The sequence below is a fragment of the Sebastes umbrosus genome, chromosome 4, assembly GCF_015220745.1.
Source record: "Sebastes umbrosus isolate fSebUmb1 chromosome 4, fSebUmb1.pri, whole genome shotgun sequence".
Lineage (NCBI taxonomy): Eukaryota > Metazoa > Chordata > Actinopteri > Perciformes > Sebastidae > Sebastes > Sebastes umbrosus.
This window is the reverse complement of record NC_051272.1, coordinates 3,809,798-3,829,274: the sequence shown is the minus strand read 5'-3', so window position 1 is coordinate 3,829,274 and position 19,477 is coordinate 3,809,798. Positions and strand designations below refer to the sequence as shown.

Genomic DNA, 19,477 nt, shown 5'->3' with positions numbered 1-19,477 from the left:
CCACAGCATTTTATGAAGTTTTTAAAGGCAGTGTTTTAACACACAGCTCAGCCGAACGGGTAAAAGAGGTTAAGATAATTAAGATGTGGGTGAGCTTTAGTCAATATCAGGAAAAAAAAACCCGAATATGTTTTCTATTCATCAAAACAATGGTTTGCAAATGAGTCAGCCTCAGATCTTTTTTTGTTGCTTTCTTTCCATGGAAGATATTTCCTTTCCTTACACAAAGAGAGGATAATTCATATTTCAGTTTGATTTTAAAGTGGTCAAGACAGTGGTACAGAGATAAACGTATTTGTAATGTCATATGAAAATGGTATGTGTGTGTTTTAAGGAAAATACAGAAAAGCCATCCACAATAAGCTCTGCAGGGAGGAGGGAGGCTCTTGGACTCTTGACCAAATGACATCATCAGCATAAACAACAACATCTGTTGTTTACTCTGGACTGAACTTCTTGTACATGCCCTCTAACTGCGTTCTCGATCACTTTTCTTGGGAAGTACTAAAGAAGTAGCACATCCTGCGGATCACTCTTCGTTTATACAGTGAGTTCCTTTCTCTTTATTACTATTTGGGAATAGATTTAGTGTTATGGAACCCTTTTGGATTACTTGACAGCAGCATGCTTGGTGCTGAACAAAAGATAGGCTGTAATAGAATTCTAATTTGCATTTTGGAAATTAAATTTAGCTGCAATGCATTTGTATATATTGCCCATCAGTTTTTCTGAAGCGTTACAAGGAACTGGGAACTAACGGGAGACAAATAATTTGTAATAAGTGGTTCTTATTAGCCAAAGACTGAGTTCTGAAATGAACACCTTCGATTTGATATGATGAAAACTATGAACAAACAATATTCCTGATGCAGCCTGATTCCAGTGACAAACAGGTTATCAGCAATGTTTACCTCTCTCTACCTGATAATGTTGTCTACTCTGGTGATCTAATGTACTGCAACAATAAAAAATGATAGCTCCAATAATTATTATGATGTTCTGCGTTCTGAAGATGAGGATGTTTCTCCTCTTCTGCGTCCTCTGCCTGATGACTTCTACTGGCTACAGTCAGGATCCAGGTCCCAGAGGTCCCCCAGGTCCCAGAGGTGACAGAGGAGGACCTGGGCCATCTGGGCTACCTGGGCCATCTGGGCCACCTGGGTCATCTGGGTCACCTGGTGGGTACTATCGAATTCCACAATCACGCTCCGAGGAACACTCTTTCTACCAGACTCCAGTCGTCTTTTGTCTGAATTCTGGCACCCCCTGTTGGACAGGCAGATGAGTTTGTTTTTAGCCACAATCATGCAATCCATCTCTCTCCACTGCCCCAAGAGCCTCTGAGGTCACCTTCCTTATACAGTTTCTCCATTTGACTCACTGTGATGATCACAAGGCCACCTGAAGATCAGACTTTGTACAAAAGATATCTCAAAATATAAGGGAAGGATTGACATGACATTTGCTGAGAAAAAACATCCTGCAAAAGTTATGATGGGCACAATGTATTTTGGTCAGTCTGTTAAATTTTGGCGAGGAAAAACTGGCATGGCCATTTTCAAAGGGGTCCCTTGACCTCTGACCTCAAGCTATGTGAATGAAAATGGGTTCTACGGGTACCCACGAGTCTCCCCTTTACAGACATGCTTCACTTTATGATAATCACATGCAGTTTGGGGCAAGTCAGTTTAATTTGCGATTAATCGCAATTAACTATTTGAATTTGAAATTCGATTGACAGCCCTAATTCAAATCTCTGAATACTTTCATGCTCACCAGAGGATGAATCCTTTTGACTTAAGTAACCCTCAGACGCAAAAATGTCTCTGAATTTTCTATCCATAAGACATTTGTGTTCAAATAGACAACAAACATACGAGCCTCAAGGGGCTATGGATTTTTAATCTTGTTTTATGTTTATTTCCCTCCCTGCTTTTCAACACAGGATTTCCTGGACCACGGGGACGTCCTGGAGCACCGGGAAGTCCTGGACCTGCTATATCCTGTGGACGAGGTTATATATCTTCTAGATTTTAAAGAGCATATACATATATTTTATAAAATTACCTTCACCAACTGAGAAACTGCTGTTTATCATTTACTAAAATGCATGATGCAGAAGTACTACAATTTGAGCAAATGTCTGTGTTTTCATTGTCCCGCACAAAGAAACCTCAGCATGGACTTACTAGTTGTTTGAGAGGTCTAGATAGAAACTCAAGGGAGGACACTTGTACACTGTCTGCATCCCAGTTCTGTAACAACACTACCTTTTTTGAAGGTCCTAGTGGTTAATTTTTGTGGAGGCTGTGTCCCGAGAGTACAGGTGAGCCTCCCACCCCTTTTTATAGACTATGTCCTTCCTGGTCCTAGTGCTACTTTGACCTGTACTATGGACTAAAATTCAGGATATCACGGCTTCGGCTGTGTTTATTTCGACCCATCTTTTTCGAATTGGTCTAATGTGCGGTACTGAAGTACCCCTTCAAAACAACAACACTTTGATAGAGCAGTGGAGAGATGATTGTAGGCCAACCAGGAAGTTAGCATCGCACTGGGTTCCCTCGACAAAAAGCCAACGGGATTTTTCCATTGGATTGTGGATTATTGCAGAAAATAAGCTCTGTAGCAAACACACATTTATGATACTTACATGAAATGCTCGTTCATGTTTTAATACCAGCTAGTGTTGCACCCCTGACATCGAAATGGTATTTTTGGAAATAAATACAAAACAATACAATAAAATACAACTTTAATATCCACCTTAGTGGAAATTTGACTACATTTCAGCTCCCTAACACACTTTAACATTAAGAGACGGAACATTAGAGAGGACATTATGAAACAAAAATAATAACATCAGGCATGAATGTCAAACATGTAGAGTATTGCTGATGTAGAGTGCTCCGGGGATGATGCATTTTTGTAGGCCAACCAGGAAGTTAGCATCGCCCTGGGTTCCCTCGACAAAAAGCCAACGGGATTTTTTCCATTTGATTTTGGAATATTGCAGAAAATAAGCTCTGTGGCAAACACACATTTATGATACTTACATGTTTTGTAATTTTTGAAGCATGAAAGCAATTGCAAAAAATAAAAAGCTATCGTTAGGCTATAAAGAAACTACACCACAGTTGCATGAGCACAAGTATACACAACGAGGCTGTTAAGGCGGACGAGTCGGCGTGATGACGTTTAGTAGTCTCATTTAGCCACTTGTTAAGTGGGATATTTACTGACGCATTTTATATCATGGAACAAAACGTTAATATCTCTTCAGCTTGTGTTAACCACAGATCTTTTTTCAGGCATACAACCAAAAACCCATTGACTTCCAGACGAGAGGAACCAGAAGTGCTAAAATACTAACTCATTTCCGGGTTTTAATGTTTGTCGATGTGTACTATCAATTAATCATTCAATCTTCATTCAGTCTGAGACACTTACGTCAAGATACATACATGAAAGCAAAGAGTGACAATTGAGTGAATTCTGGAATAAGATTAAGAGAATTTGCGCAAGAAGTGAAGATAAGCTTTTCATTTGTAGAGGGTACATCTGACACAATGTGGAACCAATTTACTGCCAGTTTGATAACTGAACTTGATCTGTTTCATCCAGATCTCTCTGACTCCATTAGCCAGGACCTTGAGACCTTAAAGAACAGCCATGCAAAGTTAGAGTTGGGTAAGTATCCCATTCAAACATTACAAGGGAGTGTTACATGGAGTGACCCTTACCAAAAGAAGTTTATTCAAGTGTAATCTTAGTATATTTAACTTAACTTAAAATAAGAGAGAATACTTTCAGTTTACTTTTTATGTACTCATAGGAAATATACTTAACAAAAGTATACATAAGTATGCTTTATATATAAGCTGGAAAAACAAAGTTTGGAAACTTGTGTTTGGTGGATTATTTCTCTGTTGTATCAATGCTAATTGGCATTGTATTTTACATCGTTGGAAAGCCTGTTTATTTACCTTCGCAATGATGTCCAACTTATAAGGATCATGCATTTGTGGGATGAGCAGCACAGCTGACTATGTGGGTAGCGCCCCAGAAAAATTTGCCAAAATGCTCCGTCAATGGTAAACAGTGTATTCTCCTGTTGGAATTGACTCTTGTTTTGAGTTGTTTGGTGGATTGGATGATTGAACTCTCTATCAGTAACAAGGAACAAACAAGACATATTGGCTATTTTACACTTTATTCATTTAATACACCGTCAGGAGCCTAAGTAGCGGTGGAAGATCCATACGCAGCCACAACAGCCTGGCACCTCCTCCTCATGCAGGTCACCAACCTGGTCACACGTTGCTGTGGGATGGCGTTCCATTCCTCAACCAGGATTCGTTGCAGGTCAGCCAGCGTGGTTGTGTTGGTCACTATAACACGTACAGCACGCCCAAGCTGCTTCCACAAGTGTTGAATTGGGTTGAGGTCTGGACTCTTGGCAGGCCGTTCCATTCTCTCTACTCCCACATTGTGGAGGTAGTCTGTGATAACTCTGGCTCTGTGGGGGCGAGCGTTGTCATCTTGGAGGATGAAGTTAGGTTCCAGATTGTGGAGATATGGGATCACCGCTGGCTGCAGAATCTCATCCCGATATCTCACTGCATTGAGATGACCTTCAATGATGACGAGCCTTGTTTTGCCAGTGAGGGAGATGCCGCCCCACACCATGACACTTCCGCCACCAAAAGCTGTTACTCCATCGGCGCAACAATCAGCATAGCGTTCTCCGCGTCGTCTCCATACTTTGACCCTGCCATCCAACTTTTGCAGACAGAACCTGGACTCATCACTGAACATGACATTCCCCCACATGTCGACACCAGCGCAAACGGGCCTGACGGTGAAGGGCAGTCATTGCAGGCTTCCTGGTAGCCTTATGAGAATACACTGTTTACCATTGGCTGAGCATTTTGGCAAATTTTTCTTAGGCGCTCCCCACATAATCAGCTGTGCTGCTCATCCCACAAATGCATGATCCTTACAAGTTGGACATCATTGCGAAGGCAAATAAACAGGCTTTCCAACGATGTAAAATACAATGCCAATTAGCATTGTAACAACAGAGAAATAATCCACCAAACACAAGTTTCCGAACTTTGTTTTTCCAGTATATATATATATTAATATATATTATATAATATGTAATTTTACTGTCAGAGGAAGAACAAACAAAATGTGTTTTAGCAATTCCTGATTTTTATTTGCGTGCCTTTTTTTCAGCTATAAACTATGACTTTGTCCGAAGAGTTGGTCAGAAATACTTTGTGTCCTACAAGGAGAGAGACTCTTTCTCCAGGGCCGTCGAATTCTGCTCCCAACGAAACTTAGAGCTGGCTTTGCCCCAGAACGAGGAGGAGAACAACATACTGACTCAGTTCTTCGGGGACGATTACAAAACTGCCTGGATCAACGTCAACAACAACAAGGCAGAGGGGAATTTTGAGGCCGATATGAAAAAACGACCTCTGACCTTCACCAAATGGGGAGAAGGGCAGCCAGACAGATCCATCCAGGACACAGGCTGCACCATGCTGTCAGAAAACGGTGTCTGGCGAGTGACACCCGAATGCTTCCTGAATGCTTACATCATTTGTCAGATGTAGAAAGGTCTTGTATCCATTGCAAGTCTCGCTGTAATTGAACGTTCTTCATGTGTCCCATGTCTTATATATTGGGAGTGAAGGGTTGTAACTGTCTTAAATATAAGTGGGTAGAAAAGTCATCCTTATGCATTCACACCTGTTAATATCTGTGAATGAATCAATAGTGCTGTTAAACCTATCCTCATGGAACTACATGTAACCTGCTTCAAGGATCCAGTTATGGGGAAAAAACGTTTTTTTGCTTTCAAGTCTAACAGTTTCCCAAAACAATTATCCCTGTGATATATATATATATATATATATATATATATATATATCCATCTCACTAAAAATGTATTACAGCTTCAGCAGCATGGTATTAATACTGTTGCACAGACATTGCTATATGAAATGAAAGTAAACAATAAATGAAATACTGTACAAGTTTAATAGAAACAAGAAGGTGTATTGTTATAGCATATGCCACAATAAAGTATACATCAGCGAGGTACTTTCATTCATTTATTTTACTGTCGGTATGAACTGACACTTTAGATGGTTTGGCTGCCGAGCCCAAACGGAATATCACCATTTGATTCAGAATCAATTTCCAATAAAAAATTGCTTGATTTATTTATACTATTTCCAGGCATTTTCTCTAACGTACTGTATTACAAACCAATGGTGCCACCAGTGGTGTAGTGGTTGTCAATAAGGTGGGTACCACTAGGTAGAGATGGGTAGGAAGAGGGTTCTCATATTCCAATGGCTTTTTGGCTGTTATATAGGTATACTGTAAATCACCAGAAAAAGATGTGGGTATACTCTGTTTACCAGCGTACCCTCCACTACACCACTGGACACCACCCATCTCCCCCCACTGTAGCTAACTTGTACATGAAATATATATAACAAAAATTGTTTACAAGGTTAGTAATGCTGCTTACACCAAATCATTCCAAATGTTGTCTTCTTTAGTTGACAGTAGTGAAACTTTTGTTGTTTGATGGTTTCAGAATGATGAAGACATCTAATTGGAGAACAATTAGATACAAAATAGGATGTAAACTCTACAGGAGGATCTTATTCCTTGGCTAGCATCATATTTTTCCCAAATGATGTACAGATTTTTAGACTTTCTCAAATGGCTTAATAATAACTGCACATAGCTGCCGTAAATGGGAAACTTATTTATGCCAACTTCAAATTGGCATCTGGCTCAATGCCCCCAATGCATGTCCCCAGCGAAGAACGTATATTGCCAAGAAGTGAAATGGTGCCTTCAAATGAAACTCGTGAGCTTGTGTTCACACCATCGTGATGTCTTGTACACGATATGATTGCCGTTCAAGTGGTTAAGTTGTGAGAACACCGCTGCTAAGCAAAATGTTGTCTAGAAGCCACAGAGGCTAACAATTTAGCAAGCTAGCAAGCGGGTAACATAATGCAGGAAATGCAAAGGCATAATGACAGAAGAAGAAGATGATGCCGTTGGCAATATCAAACTTTCCCTCAGACATATTATAAAATTACGAAGAAAAACAATATACGACTAAATTTACAATATATTAACTTATCATGCACGTACAATGTGGGACCAACTTAGTTGACCCAAGTGGGCACCATTTGTGTTGCCCATTCTGAGCCCATGCACTAATTTCCCAGTAGTGACCCACATAGAACCCACTTGAGTAGACCTACTTAGTTGATCCAAGTGCGCCCCAGATAAGATGCCCATTTTGGGCCCATACCCACTTGGTACCCAGGTACCCCCAGCATAACCCATGTGGGGCCCACATAACCATGTTGGCTGGGTCCCAAACTTCCACCAGCCGGCTAACGTTGGTACTCGAGAGACTGAAAATCGACGGAGCAGAGCACGTTGTCAGAGCACGTTGTCAGAGCCGGACCAGTAAGTAAGTGCGCACACTCCACACTGCAGAAGAGTTAGTAGCTCTGAGAATATCTAGTGAATGTACAGGGGACGTTTGTGCAGAAATAAATGCTGCAGCTCCTCCAGACCAACAGAGGTTTCCCATGTTTTGTGAAGTGACGGGGCTCCGCAGCGAGAAACGATATCGTCTCCGACCGGGTGCCAGAGGGAGACACCGGCACTCGGTCGGAGACGATAACATTTCTTTTCCTGCTTCAGCCCCGGAGGCTGAGGCAGGAAAAGCCAACACTAGGATCAGCATTGATTCATGGAGAGACCTTCTGTCACGTCTCTGGCCTTGACTCCAGTAGTTTTTCAGTGTTCTGCTTCCCCTGGGTCTCCCCCTCCCCTGCCTGTGGGTGTGGCAGGGGCGCGGCTTCCTCATCAAGCACCTGGTCTCACTCTCCACTCTGCACTCTGCACCTGTCAACAATCACCTAATCAACCCACAGTACAAGAACACCAGCTTTCCTGCCAGTCCTCGCCAGATTGTTCTGCCTACCAGTTGGTATTTTCTCGGCCGCTCTGTATTATAATTACCAGAGTTATTCTTGTGTTTCCTAGTGCTTCTGATAGCTAACATTGTGTTCTCCTGTCTTCTGGATTCCAGTGCCAGCCTCCCATCGAGCCATCCTCACGCCGCCGCAGCTCATTCCTCCAGCTACTCCACCCTGCTCAACAGCCTGCCTGTCCCCTGCCTTCTCCAGCGCCCTCACCACCTTTATTACAATAAATCCACCTGACTTTCAACCACCATCCAGCTGTGTCTGTGTCTGCTTCTGGGTCCAAAACCAAAGCCCTCACACCTTCGTCTGGTCAGCTAACATTACTGCCAAGCACGTGAAATATAGAGTGATATTGTGGTTTTAGCTGACGCGTGTCGCCTCACTGTGTTGAGCGATGCTCGTTCATGTCTATTTAGAGCGAGCAAGCGCGAACCCGACGCTGACTTTCATTGACTTAACGGCCACAGGTGTCGCTGTTAACAAGCATTTCTGAAAGTTACAAACAGTCCCTTTAAAGTTCAGGTCAGAGTCCATGACTACACCAAGATTTCTGGCTCGGTCTGAGCTTTTTAACATTACAGATTGAAGGTGAGCACTAACCTTTATTCTTTCCTTTTTGGCTCCAAAAACTACGACCTCAGTTTTGTCTTTATTCAGCTGAAGAACATTCTGGCACATCCAATTATTGACTTGATCAATGCACTCACTCAGTGCTTGCATTGGACTGTAGTCTCCTGGTGATAGAGTTATGTAAATTTGTGTGAAATAGTGTGAAAACCGCCTGCAGTTCTTGCCGATGTTTATCCGTGTTTGTAGAGAGCAGCAAGAAGGACCATAGAAGTGTAGCGCTGCAGCGTGTGTTATAGTTATATTCAGTAGTTTTCCGTAGAGGTGCATGCAGCAGAGTGGCGCAGCGGAAGCGTGCTGGGCCCATAACCCAGAGGTCGATGGATCGAAACCATCCTCTGCTATGTTTTTTTTCGTTTTACAGCACACGTTTCTAACTTTCTTTAGAATTGCGAATACATATAATTAATGTAACTACGAAGAATTTTATCGCATTTTGTTAAAAGTCGGAGTACTTTTTTTAAAAGTGTATCTTTTTGGCTATCCATCATACAGGTTACAGTATATGCATCATAGGCTACCTATAAACATCTCAACGTGGAGGCAACTTTGACTGTGGCCACTAAATGCATCTTTGTGTTTATGATTTGCACTGTAAACTTGAGAATGTGTATATATTTTTAAGTTTTATATCAATCGGATTTGCCTATTGTTATATTATCTGCAACAGTTAGTGTCTGCTTTGTCTGCCCATGTTATGTGTTTGTGCTAGTTTGAAATAAGAAATGCCTTTAAAGGTCCCATATCAGGCTCATTTTCAGGTTCATACTTGTATTTTGTGTTTCTAATAGAACATGTTTATGTGCTGTAATGTTAAAAAAAAACTTTATTCTCCTCTTACTGTCTGCCTGAATATACCTGTAGTTACCCTCTGTCTGAAACGCTCCGTTTTAGTGCATTTCAATGGAATTGCATTGCTAGGCAACAGTTTGGGTCCATGTTTATTTCCTGTCAGCTGATATTATTTACATACACTGCAACAGGAAATAAATTGGGACACATTTAGAATGTTTATGTTTAAAACCGTGAAATTGTCTAAATATTGTATATTTGTGACATCACAAATGGACAGAAATCCTAACGGCTTGTTTTAAACGCACAATTTTTGAATACGGGCTGTTTGTATTTCTCCGTATATTGAGCATTTTTATTTATTTTTAACCGTGAAATTGTCTAAATATTGTATATTTGTGACATCACAAATGGACAGAAATCCTAACGGCTTGTTTTAAACGCACAATTTTTGAATACGGGCTGTTTGTATTTCTCCGTATATTGAGCATTTTTATTGTTTAACAGTATTTATATAGAACTTAAACCTGCTTTATAGTGTAAAAGACCTGAAAATCTCACTTTTTACAATATGGGACCTTTAAGATCAATATGGATACTGAACATACTGAGTATACTGAGTACACTGTCAGACATATTTTTTGTTATTTCTGTAAACGGCCAGCAGAGGTCATTGTTGGTCCACATTTCATTTAGATGGTAATTATTTCTCCATCATGTTTTAAAACGTTTTATGTGTTTTTGACCACAAAACATCCCCAAACTGAACTGTGAAAACTCCCAACACTGACATGAAATCTCGAATCCTTCACACCCAGGATGTTTATGTCAACAATAATGTTTTTTCTAACATGTAATAATGGGTTTGTTTCACCCCACTGCATTGACTGGGGAAATCTGTAAGAATATGAGTAATGCCTGCTGTCCCTATTTTCTGCAGTGGGGATGCTCAGTGGCCATCAACAGTAGACTGTGGTTGTACTTGGAAACTCCAATGTGAGTAACTGAATGAATTTGAAGTTCTTAAAAAATATAATAGCCTACTGAGCCAATCCTGCCCTGTAAAAAGAAAGATTTAAGCGAAATAAGATTGCATCCTTGTTATCTTACACTCAGCCCTCTCAACTAAAGTTTTTTGTCATCTCTGTAGTCAATATTTCTTTCATTTTTTTTACCACAGAGATTCTGCCTTGTGCTGAAACTAGGGCTGCCACTAACGATTATTTCCATTATCAATTAATCTGCTGAATATGTTTTGGATTAACTGACATATTTATAAAAAAATAAAAATAAAAAAGCCTATTATTATCATTTCTCAGGGCCCAATGTGATGCCTTCCACTTGCTTGTTTTGTCTGACCAGCAACCCTAAACCCCGAGATATTTTATTAACTATCATATATTACAATCACAAGCACTAAATCCTCACATTTCAGAAGCTGGACTCAGAGAATGTTTGGCATTTTTGCTTGAAAAATTACATCAGAAAGTTAATCAACTGATTGTTTCAGCTTTAGCTTAAAGGTGCAGTGTGTAGGATTTGGCGGCAACTAGTGGTGTGGTTGCAGATTGCAACCAACTGAGTACCCCTCCGCTCAATCCTCCCTTTACTGCGCTAGCGTGAGCCAGTGAGTGCAAAAACATGGTAAAAAAACGCGCGTTTTCGCCTCGCTCAGAGGCCGCGGTACCACGGTTTTGCACTCTGCGGCTCAGTTTTACAAGCGTGTCGGAGAAATACGGTGTCCTTCAGGTAATGTGAGCCAGTGTTTGGTTTGTCCGTTCTGGGCTACTATAGAAACATGGCGGAGCAACATGGCAGACTCCGTGAGGAGGACCCGCTCCGTATGTAGATATGAAGGGCTCATTCTAAGCTAACAAAAACACAACGATTCTTAGTTTCAGGTGATTATACACTAATGAATACATAGTTCTGTTAATATCTCCCAAAATGTTACACATTGTTCCTTTAAATAGACTGGATGATTTCTGGCACAGAACTTTTATTTTAGGACTTGTAACTGTGGACATAAAAACGTAATGGAATTGTCATACGTTTTGCAAATGTGTTGTAAAATATGACCTTTTTTTTCCCTAAGAGACCGTGCACGTCATAGACTTGTCCGTCAAGGCCTCGGGGAGACAGTACTTCAGATGAACTCCTCCTCAACACCTTCAAGGCTTTTGAACTGCACAACCTTGCCTCCACTGTCCTCTGCTACCTCCGCCCAACCACCTGACCCACACCGCCAGGACCTATTAAGAAAGCTGAGGTACTTTAATGGAAGAGACTTTTGCACTGATCCCATGCATCTATTTGCTGTCTCTTTTTCTGTCTTCCATCTCATGCAGCTTTCTGTGTCTCTGTATCTCTATTTCAGTCTCTCTCAGGCCTCACCACATAATGACAGACCTGCTGTATATTAAAGGACCCTGCCCTTTGCGTCCTCTGCCGGTCACCTCCCTCTCCATGGGCCTTTATAAACCTCTTACACAGGGGGCGGCGGGGGTTACTACTTTCCAAAGAGGGACCGTGCACAAGCATCTGGAAGGCTCGCCAGTTCGCAAACCCACTTAGTCACCCACAGCCGGGGATCTTCTTTCTGTCTAACCATGGACAACCATTCGTACAACTTCCCCTCAGACTGCACCCCGCTCACCAACTGTAAGTCTGCCCGTAAGCCGGCTGGATCCACCGTGGTGAACATGGGCAACGCTGGCAAGAATCCTCCCCGGGACTATCTAGTCTGGTCGCTGTGCAACACCTTGTACGTTAACTTCTGCTGCCTGGGATTCATGGCTCTCGTCTACTCCATCAAGGTGAGATCTTGTGCTCTTTTTTTAAATTTGATGCCGCACTTTACTTGCAAGTTTCAGTTTGGAGCATTTTCACAAATCATGCAACATCCAGGAAATGAACCGAGGTGTCAGAAGGAAGGAGGACGAGGCTGCACTGATAAGATTCTCTCTACTGGTGTGTTTTACAGCACAAGGGCAAAACCATTGTTCACTGTCATTTGAAAACAGTTTTATTTGACGGCACATGTATCACATGGAGACTTAAAAATGCCTCTTGGGGCCATGCTCTAAACCCAACAGGAAGTCGGTCATTTGGAATTTTCGGTTACTTTTTCGTGTATATTTTTGGCCATTTCCAGGCTCTGCAGTTTAACGAACTCCTCCTACAGATTTTACCCGATTTACTTCAGATTTGGTCAGTACAATTTCAAGACCTTTGTGATGAAAAGCTGTTAAAAGCTTGTGTTTCTATCAAACAACGTTGACGTGGCGAGGCAGAGGATCTACATGATTCTCCATTAAACAACAAACCGTTGTTACTTGACTGTTGTGCGTACAGTGTCCACGATGATCATGGAAATGCCCAACCAGCATACCGCCAGTACCCCCAACGTGCGGGAAGGTGCGAGGGCCCGATCATAGCTGCCTGCAGCTTTAATTTTATTTGACACTGTTATATTAACTTATAGAAAAAGTATTTTTAAATATCTTTTAAAGACTTCACAATTCATGGCAACTCAAAGCTGGCTTATTAACTGATCTTAATAAAACTGTTCAAATAAAAACTGTAAAATAAAATAAAACTGGTAGGGTAGAAACACTTCTTTTGGCAAGAAAAGAGAACAATTTTGAAATAAGTCAGCAATATGCAATATAATGTTCAATTTTAATGTAGTGCCAGTCTGGTGCATCCTAATCTGCAGAGGGAAAGAATCTACGAGGATTTAAAGCCTTCTGTAATGCAAGTTTGGTAGAAATAGACAAAAGGTGGGCAGAGCTGGCAAGTAAAGCTATAAAACAATGGGCATGTTATGGCAAATGCCACATTTGAAAATGAAGCACACACACTATAATTTCTAAAAGAACAAAGAAGGACCAGGCCATTACTTCTTATGGAAAATTTGGCATGGCTGGATTTAGAGTGCCAGACTTGTGCAATAAGAAATGATGCCATGAAAACAATGAGAACAAGATAATCGTTTTTGTAAAATGGAAAAAAAGCGCAATATGTTTCAAACATTAGTAGAGACCTGTTATTGTCCCTGGTCGGATGGCACACAGTAGAAAGTTGGTGTGCCCTTTACCGCAGGAATGGGGCTGTGGAGAAACAGGAACGTAAACCAAAACAAAAGCAGTTCTCTCTAAAAGACGACTGAAATACCATGTGCACAGCAGGATTGGACTGAACTGTGTACCTACCTGAAGTAAAAGGTTTCTGAAAAACTCCCCACAAAAGGGCGTGTATACCCTTAATTTAAGTCTTTCTTTTTTCTTTTTTTTTAAATCTTTCATCTGTGTGCTTACAGGGCGCAGCTCTGAATCACAGGCCCAGTATTGGCTTCTGAACTCAAATTAAAGACGGTGACTGGCTGCTCGTCTGGGGAGTTAAAAATGGCGTAATTGGCATCTTCCTAATGGGCAAGTACTCATGGGAAATTAGAGAGTGCTAGAGAGAGACTGGCCCGTTCCAAAATATATATGGATGCAGTTAGAAGCCGTTCAAGGACTTCATATCACTCCACCCTTGCTCAACCCTGAATCTGCGCTCTATGTGAAATTATTCTGGGACGAGCTGCGATGAGCCGTCTGTAAACAAAGACACGACTGAACATTATAATACGCCTTTGTTTGCTCTCCTTCTCTCATTATTTACAGTATGGGTGTAGACACTAAGTAAGCATTGTGGTTCTTTATGTACATAAATTGTCTTTAGAAACACAGTGATTCTTCATTTCTGTAATAGTTAATACTGACTTCAGTGATTGCATGTAATAATGTGAGTGTGTGTGTGTGTGTCTCTGTGTAGGCCAGGGACCAGAAGACTCAGGGCAACCTGCAGCTGGCCCAGGAGTGTTCAGACAAGGCCAAGTGGTACAACATCCTGGCCGCCGGCTGGAACCTGCTGATTCCACTTCTGGCCGTCGTCCTGCTCGTCCTGCTGCTCGTCCACCTGGGCACGTCCGAGGGCTCCTTCGACTTCTTCGGAGAGGACGGCTTCCAAAACTTCATGAAACTATTCAGCTGGTAGACAGAGAAACAAAAACAAAAACAAAGAAACAAAAAAAATAACACACAGATCTGTCTCAAAGTCAACCCATTCACGCTAACCGGGGCTGACATAATAGCTCCTATAGCCAATGTAAGCCAAGCGATAAAGGAAATCTACATGGAAATATGTGCCGGGCTAAAATCTGCTCAGCACAAAAATAATCCTAAAGATAGCAAAGTAAGCCTTGGTTTGTGTATTACAAGAGTGTCCTCTTTGGGATGCACCAGTACTAATGCTATAGTATCAAAAATTATGGCCGATAAAAGACTAAAACAGGACATTCAAGTAAAATCAGTGCTCGAAGTGGGCCGGTACTCTCCGGTACGCAGTACCAGCACTTCTACATTTTACTCCTTGGCGTACCGTGACTTTGTCTGGCACACCGGCACTTCTCTCAAGCTGTCGGTACTCCTCTCTGCCCTTTCCATATCAGGTTCATAATGGTGATTCATAACGGCGCGGCTTGTTTTACGCCGCACCTCATAAACCGTAGGAACATAAAAACTAGAATAAAAAAATGCATGCATAGCCCAAGTATAATAATATAGCATTAAAAACACAGCTGATTATGACTGACAGTATAACATGCTTAAAGAAATAATTAATAAATAGGAATAAGTCACAAGAGATTGCTGATACCGGCCGATACACACGTCAACATGTGAATAAGAGAGTACTGGCACTTTTTTTTCCACTTCAATCACTGAGTAAAAGCAACATAACACTTATCAGAATTTGTACTGTGAGTGCTGGAGGACATTAGTATTGGTGCATCCCTAATTTTAATACCAGTATTAGAGGGAGTTCAGCTCACACCTGCCAGTCTCCCAGACACGGTCATGTGAAGTTGCTCAAAGACTTAAAAGAAAAGCCTTGAAATAGATACGAGGGGGGTAACGAACAGAGTTTAGAAAGGCTGAGAGATCAAGCAAGCAGCTACTCTGGGTCATTTTCGTTGTTATTTATTGTATTTATGTCGAATGGAAATCTTGATGACAGCTCTAGTCGGGGTAGAAAGAGCGGAGAGGACTATGGAGCCAACGTCTGAATGTCACGATGATGAGAAGCCACCTGACAATCAACATTCACCTCCCATTGATAGTCACTTATTTTTCTTCTTTCAGCAGTTTTTAACATTTTTCATCTGTTTTTAATCATTATTCATGTATTTTTATTAGTATTTTGTTGTGTTAAGGTTTCTAATTTTACATCATTATTAATGCTGACCTCTTGTGAGTGAGCTAAATAAACTGTTAACTCAGTACTGCTTTGAAAAACCTTTATTTTATTACCTATCAAAAAAATCTACTAACAATTTCCAGGTGTTTTTCACATCCCTTCTTAGCTAATGAACATGGGGAGGAAGAGATGTTCCTTCAAATGTCTCTTGCGGTTCCGCCGCTGCACTTACACCCAGTTTTAAAGTGATCATAGGTTTGACTCTTGAGGCGGGTCTGAGGGAACGGGCAAGGCATGTGTTTTTTTTTTTCATCCCAGCTGTGAGCCTGCTGCTGTTCTATATAACTATATACAGAACATCCCGATTTAGGAAAATGGTGCCCTCGGTTGTAAGGCAGGGCCGCCCAGGCAGACCACTACAGAGGAGTCAGCAGTAAAGTGGAGGCCTGCAGCGGGACGGGATGGCTCATTTCCACTCGATCTGCTCTCGGTCTGAGGAATTATTGCAGATGAAATGGCACACGTTTTGGGAAAGACTTGCCATTTTATGTTAGCCCTCTGCTGGACGGTTAGTGTCACAGGATGGATGTATGGATATCACTGGTTGGTCCCACCTTTAGGGTCATCATCACAGATGTATGTTGTGCTGCAAAACCACAGAGCTATATATTAGAAAACCCCAAAGTTCAGGCTTCCAAAGACACCAGATAAATAATGCTAAATCCCATAGAAATTTAAAATAATGCACCATACAAGACTAATGCTGCAATGAACAGAATTGCTTGTGTTTTTATAATTAAATCAAGGAGTGGAACAAGTAGAGTTGGATAAAGACGGTTGGTGGACAGGCATGCAAATCAAGGAAGATGTGACGGCAAGTTTGTACTTGCATATGGTTTGTGAAATACACCCACTGAGATGCCCTTAAGCAACACAGAGGTTAAATCTGAATGTCCTGCAGAAAACCCTCAGAGGCTCCACTTGTCCTCCTTGCTCCCTTGTTCCTCGTCTTTGATGGCTTGGGTGTCCCGCTCCTCAGGACCTCCCACCCTCTGGACTCCCATCATATTAGCAACCTCTCCTTAGCTCGCAACTTTATTTATACGCACCCAAATCACAGCCTCTGGCTTCCAACTTTTCTATTTTCCTCCCGCGGTCAGAGAGAAATGCTTACAGATGTCTGAGCCGTGGAGAATTACAGGCTAGGAGCTGGCACTGCAGAGGGAGGGGGCGCTAGCTCCTCGCTGCTCGTTTTGGGAGCTGTTCGCTATAAAACATGCAGAGAGGACGCATGCACTCGGCATGGCACAAGTCAGATGGCATGTCAGGTTCTACAAGCTCTCCTCACTCTCCAACCTTAACTAAAACAGTCATGCCTATAACTTTTACCCTAACCTAAACTTAATCAGGAAAAGGAGTTTTAGTTCACTTTTGGTCAAACCAAGCACAATGTTTCTGGTGTTTACTGATAAATAAACAAGGGGATAGGTGCCATCTAGCGATGAGGTTGTAAATTGCAACCAACTGAAACTTCTCCTGTGTGCCAAGCATCTAGGAGAACTACAGTGGCTGACGTGGAAACGGTAATGGTCCTATCTAGAGCCAGCGTTTGGTTTGTCCATTCTGGGCTACTGTAGAAACATGGCGGACTCCTTGGAAGGGGACCCGCTCCGTATGTAGGTATAAACGGCTCATTCTAAGGTAACAAAAACACAATGATTCTTATTTTCAGGTGATTATACACTAAACAAGACATATTTATTAATATTATGTTTTTGCCAATAGAGCCCCCTAAATGTTACACACTGTTCCTTTAATGAAATTTTAAATAAGCTAAAATGTTCTTTTTAAAGAATTTCCTTAATTTCTTTAATTCTAACACTAACTTCTTCTTCTTCTTCTTCTTGTGTCTAAATCTTAATTAATTAATCTCAAACCCTAAAACATCCCGTCTTTCTGACTCACACAATATCACATTTGGTTGTTATTAATTTAAAAGGACTGAAACCAGAGTAAAGGTAATTTATGACCAAATTTTATGATAACCAGCTTCTTGTCTAAAAAGGTAGTTGCTCCTGTATAAATTACTCAGCTTTTCAGACTACATATAACGTGTGCTTGTTATCCACCTTTAAAGTCCACAGCCCAAGCAAAAGCAAAGAAGCCTCTTGAGGCTGCAACTTTGATTGCACCCCGCAGCACAGCGTTGGCTAGAACAGGCTGCTGGTTTTCTTCGAGCCTTACCAGTTATGCCTATTCTATCAGTATACTGTATCTTGTGTGTAAAGCTGACTCTGCACACCAGATGGTGCAAGAGGAAAGCTCAATGTGGAAAAGGTTCATCTTATTAATGTGCTCAGTAAATTCCATGGTAATCTAGCCTACATGTTAGATTTTGATATTTTATCTATGAAAAGTAAATGTTGACCTAAATGTGGGCATGACAGCAAAGGTCATGGGTCCCAAAAAATATAATAATTTATACTCCAGGGGGTCCAAGAACCTCCAAAGCATTTTATCATGCATGGCAATCAGGTTAGAATAGCCATGCTAAAATTGGAAACATGTACATAGAGGGACAATTGTAACAAACTTTGCTTCTAAGCCGTTGTTTAAACAGTTGCACGTCCTTGGGTCCCCAGCAAGACACCCGCCAAGGGTGAAGTATATCGGATGAATGGTTCTCGAGATATGTGAAGGACATACCCACATAAGCGTACCGAAATCAGTTCCTTCACTACCAAATTATAGCAGCTTTGGTGCCAAATGTGAGCTTGCACAGAACTCATGTCACGTGGGGTGTTAAAAGTCCCCTCTGAAAGAAATCCTATGACCACACCTGAGGCAGGGTGGATAAAACAAACGCTCCTGTCTGGAAAGGAACCGCCCCTCTCAGGTGCAATCACCTCCACTCAGTGAGAGGCTTTATATGCTGCTTTTCTCCCTTTGTTCTTCCTTTGGACCTCTGACACGATGTGAGCATCCTGTGAGTTAATTTACTTCTTTAATGCTTTAGTTTGCCTTCTCATTGCACGGTACCTGTTGAGATGATTTGATTGATTGTTAATAAGTTTGTTCTCTGTTGCAGAGCTCAAACCACACACAGACAGAGGCAAAGAAAGGAATATTAACAAATGTGTCTCCAAAAATAAACAGCTCTGCATAAACGGAACCTGCTGACTGCTTCTCATTCTGTTGTCATTAATTTAAGTCTAGAGATTGTCCGCATAGCACAGGTTAGATGCTGTGTGCATTTGTACATCGTATATAAGAAGTGGAGGTAGTCACCGTGATGTCACCCGTTGGTTTGTGGACTGCCGTTTTGAAGCCTTGAGTTCGGCATTTTGGCCGTCGCCATCTTGGTTTTTTGCAACCAGAAGTGACACAAGAGGGTGGCGCTAAGTACAACCGAGTGTTGAAGACACTTTTAGGTGACCAAAATGTTAATATTAAATTTCTATTCATCATTTCAATTCTAAATAATTGATGATAATGATTGATTTAAAGGCTGCAGTTGGCTATAGCTACTTTTCTATGATGCATAATATATGAAGAAAAAGTAGAATGTATCAAACGTATTGTGAGCGCTTATAGCCAGAAAATACACATTGACTGATGCATGTGCAGAAATTTTGAATCAGCATAACACTTTAAAGAGTATTATGCTTAAGACCATGTATATTACAAATCGATACATTTGATAATCAGTTGTGTATCATGTTGGCAGCCTCTCAAAAACAATGAAAGCAGCAAAAATGTTCTTAAATATTCTG

General features: G+C 41.3%; 2 protein-coding genes across 2 annotated transcripts; both read left to right on the top strand.

Annotated features, from left to right (window-relative positions):
• The first annotated feature begins 866 nt into the window (after positions 1-866).
• LOC119486632 (mannose-binding protein C-like) lies at positions 867-6,114 on the top strand. Its single transcript, XM_037766877.1, has 5 exons — positions 867-942; positions 1,069-1,182; positions 1,865-2,014; positions 3,625-3,690; positions 5,242-6,114. The coding sequence occupies exons 1-5, from the start codon at positions 867-869 to the stop codon at positions 5,622-5,624; spliced, it is 789 nt and encodes a 262-aa protein (XP_037622805.1). The 3' UTR covers positions 5,625-6,114.
• A 5,837-nt stretch (positions 6,115-11,951) lies between these two features.
• On the top strand, positions 11,952-15,116 carry LOC119486593 (interferon-induced transmembrane protein 5-like). Its single transcript, XM_037766804.1, has 2 exons — positions 11,952-12,277; positions 14,283-15,116. Exons 1-2 carry the CDS (start codon positions 12,071-12,073, stop codon positions 14,502-14,504), a joined length of 429 nt encoding a protein of 142 aa, XP_037622732.1. The 5' UTR covers positions 11,952-12,070; the 3' UTR covers positions 14,505-15,116.
• The last annotated feature ends 4,361 nt before the right edge of the window (positions 15,117-19,477 follow it).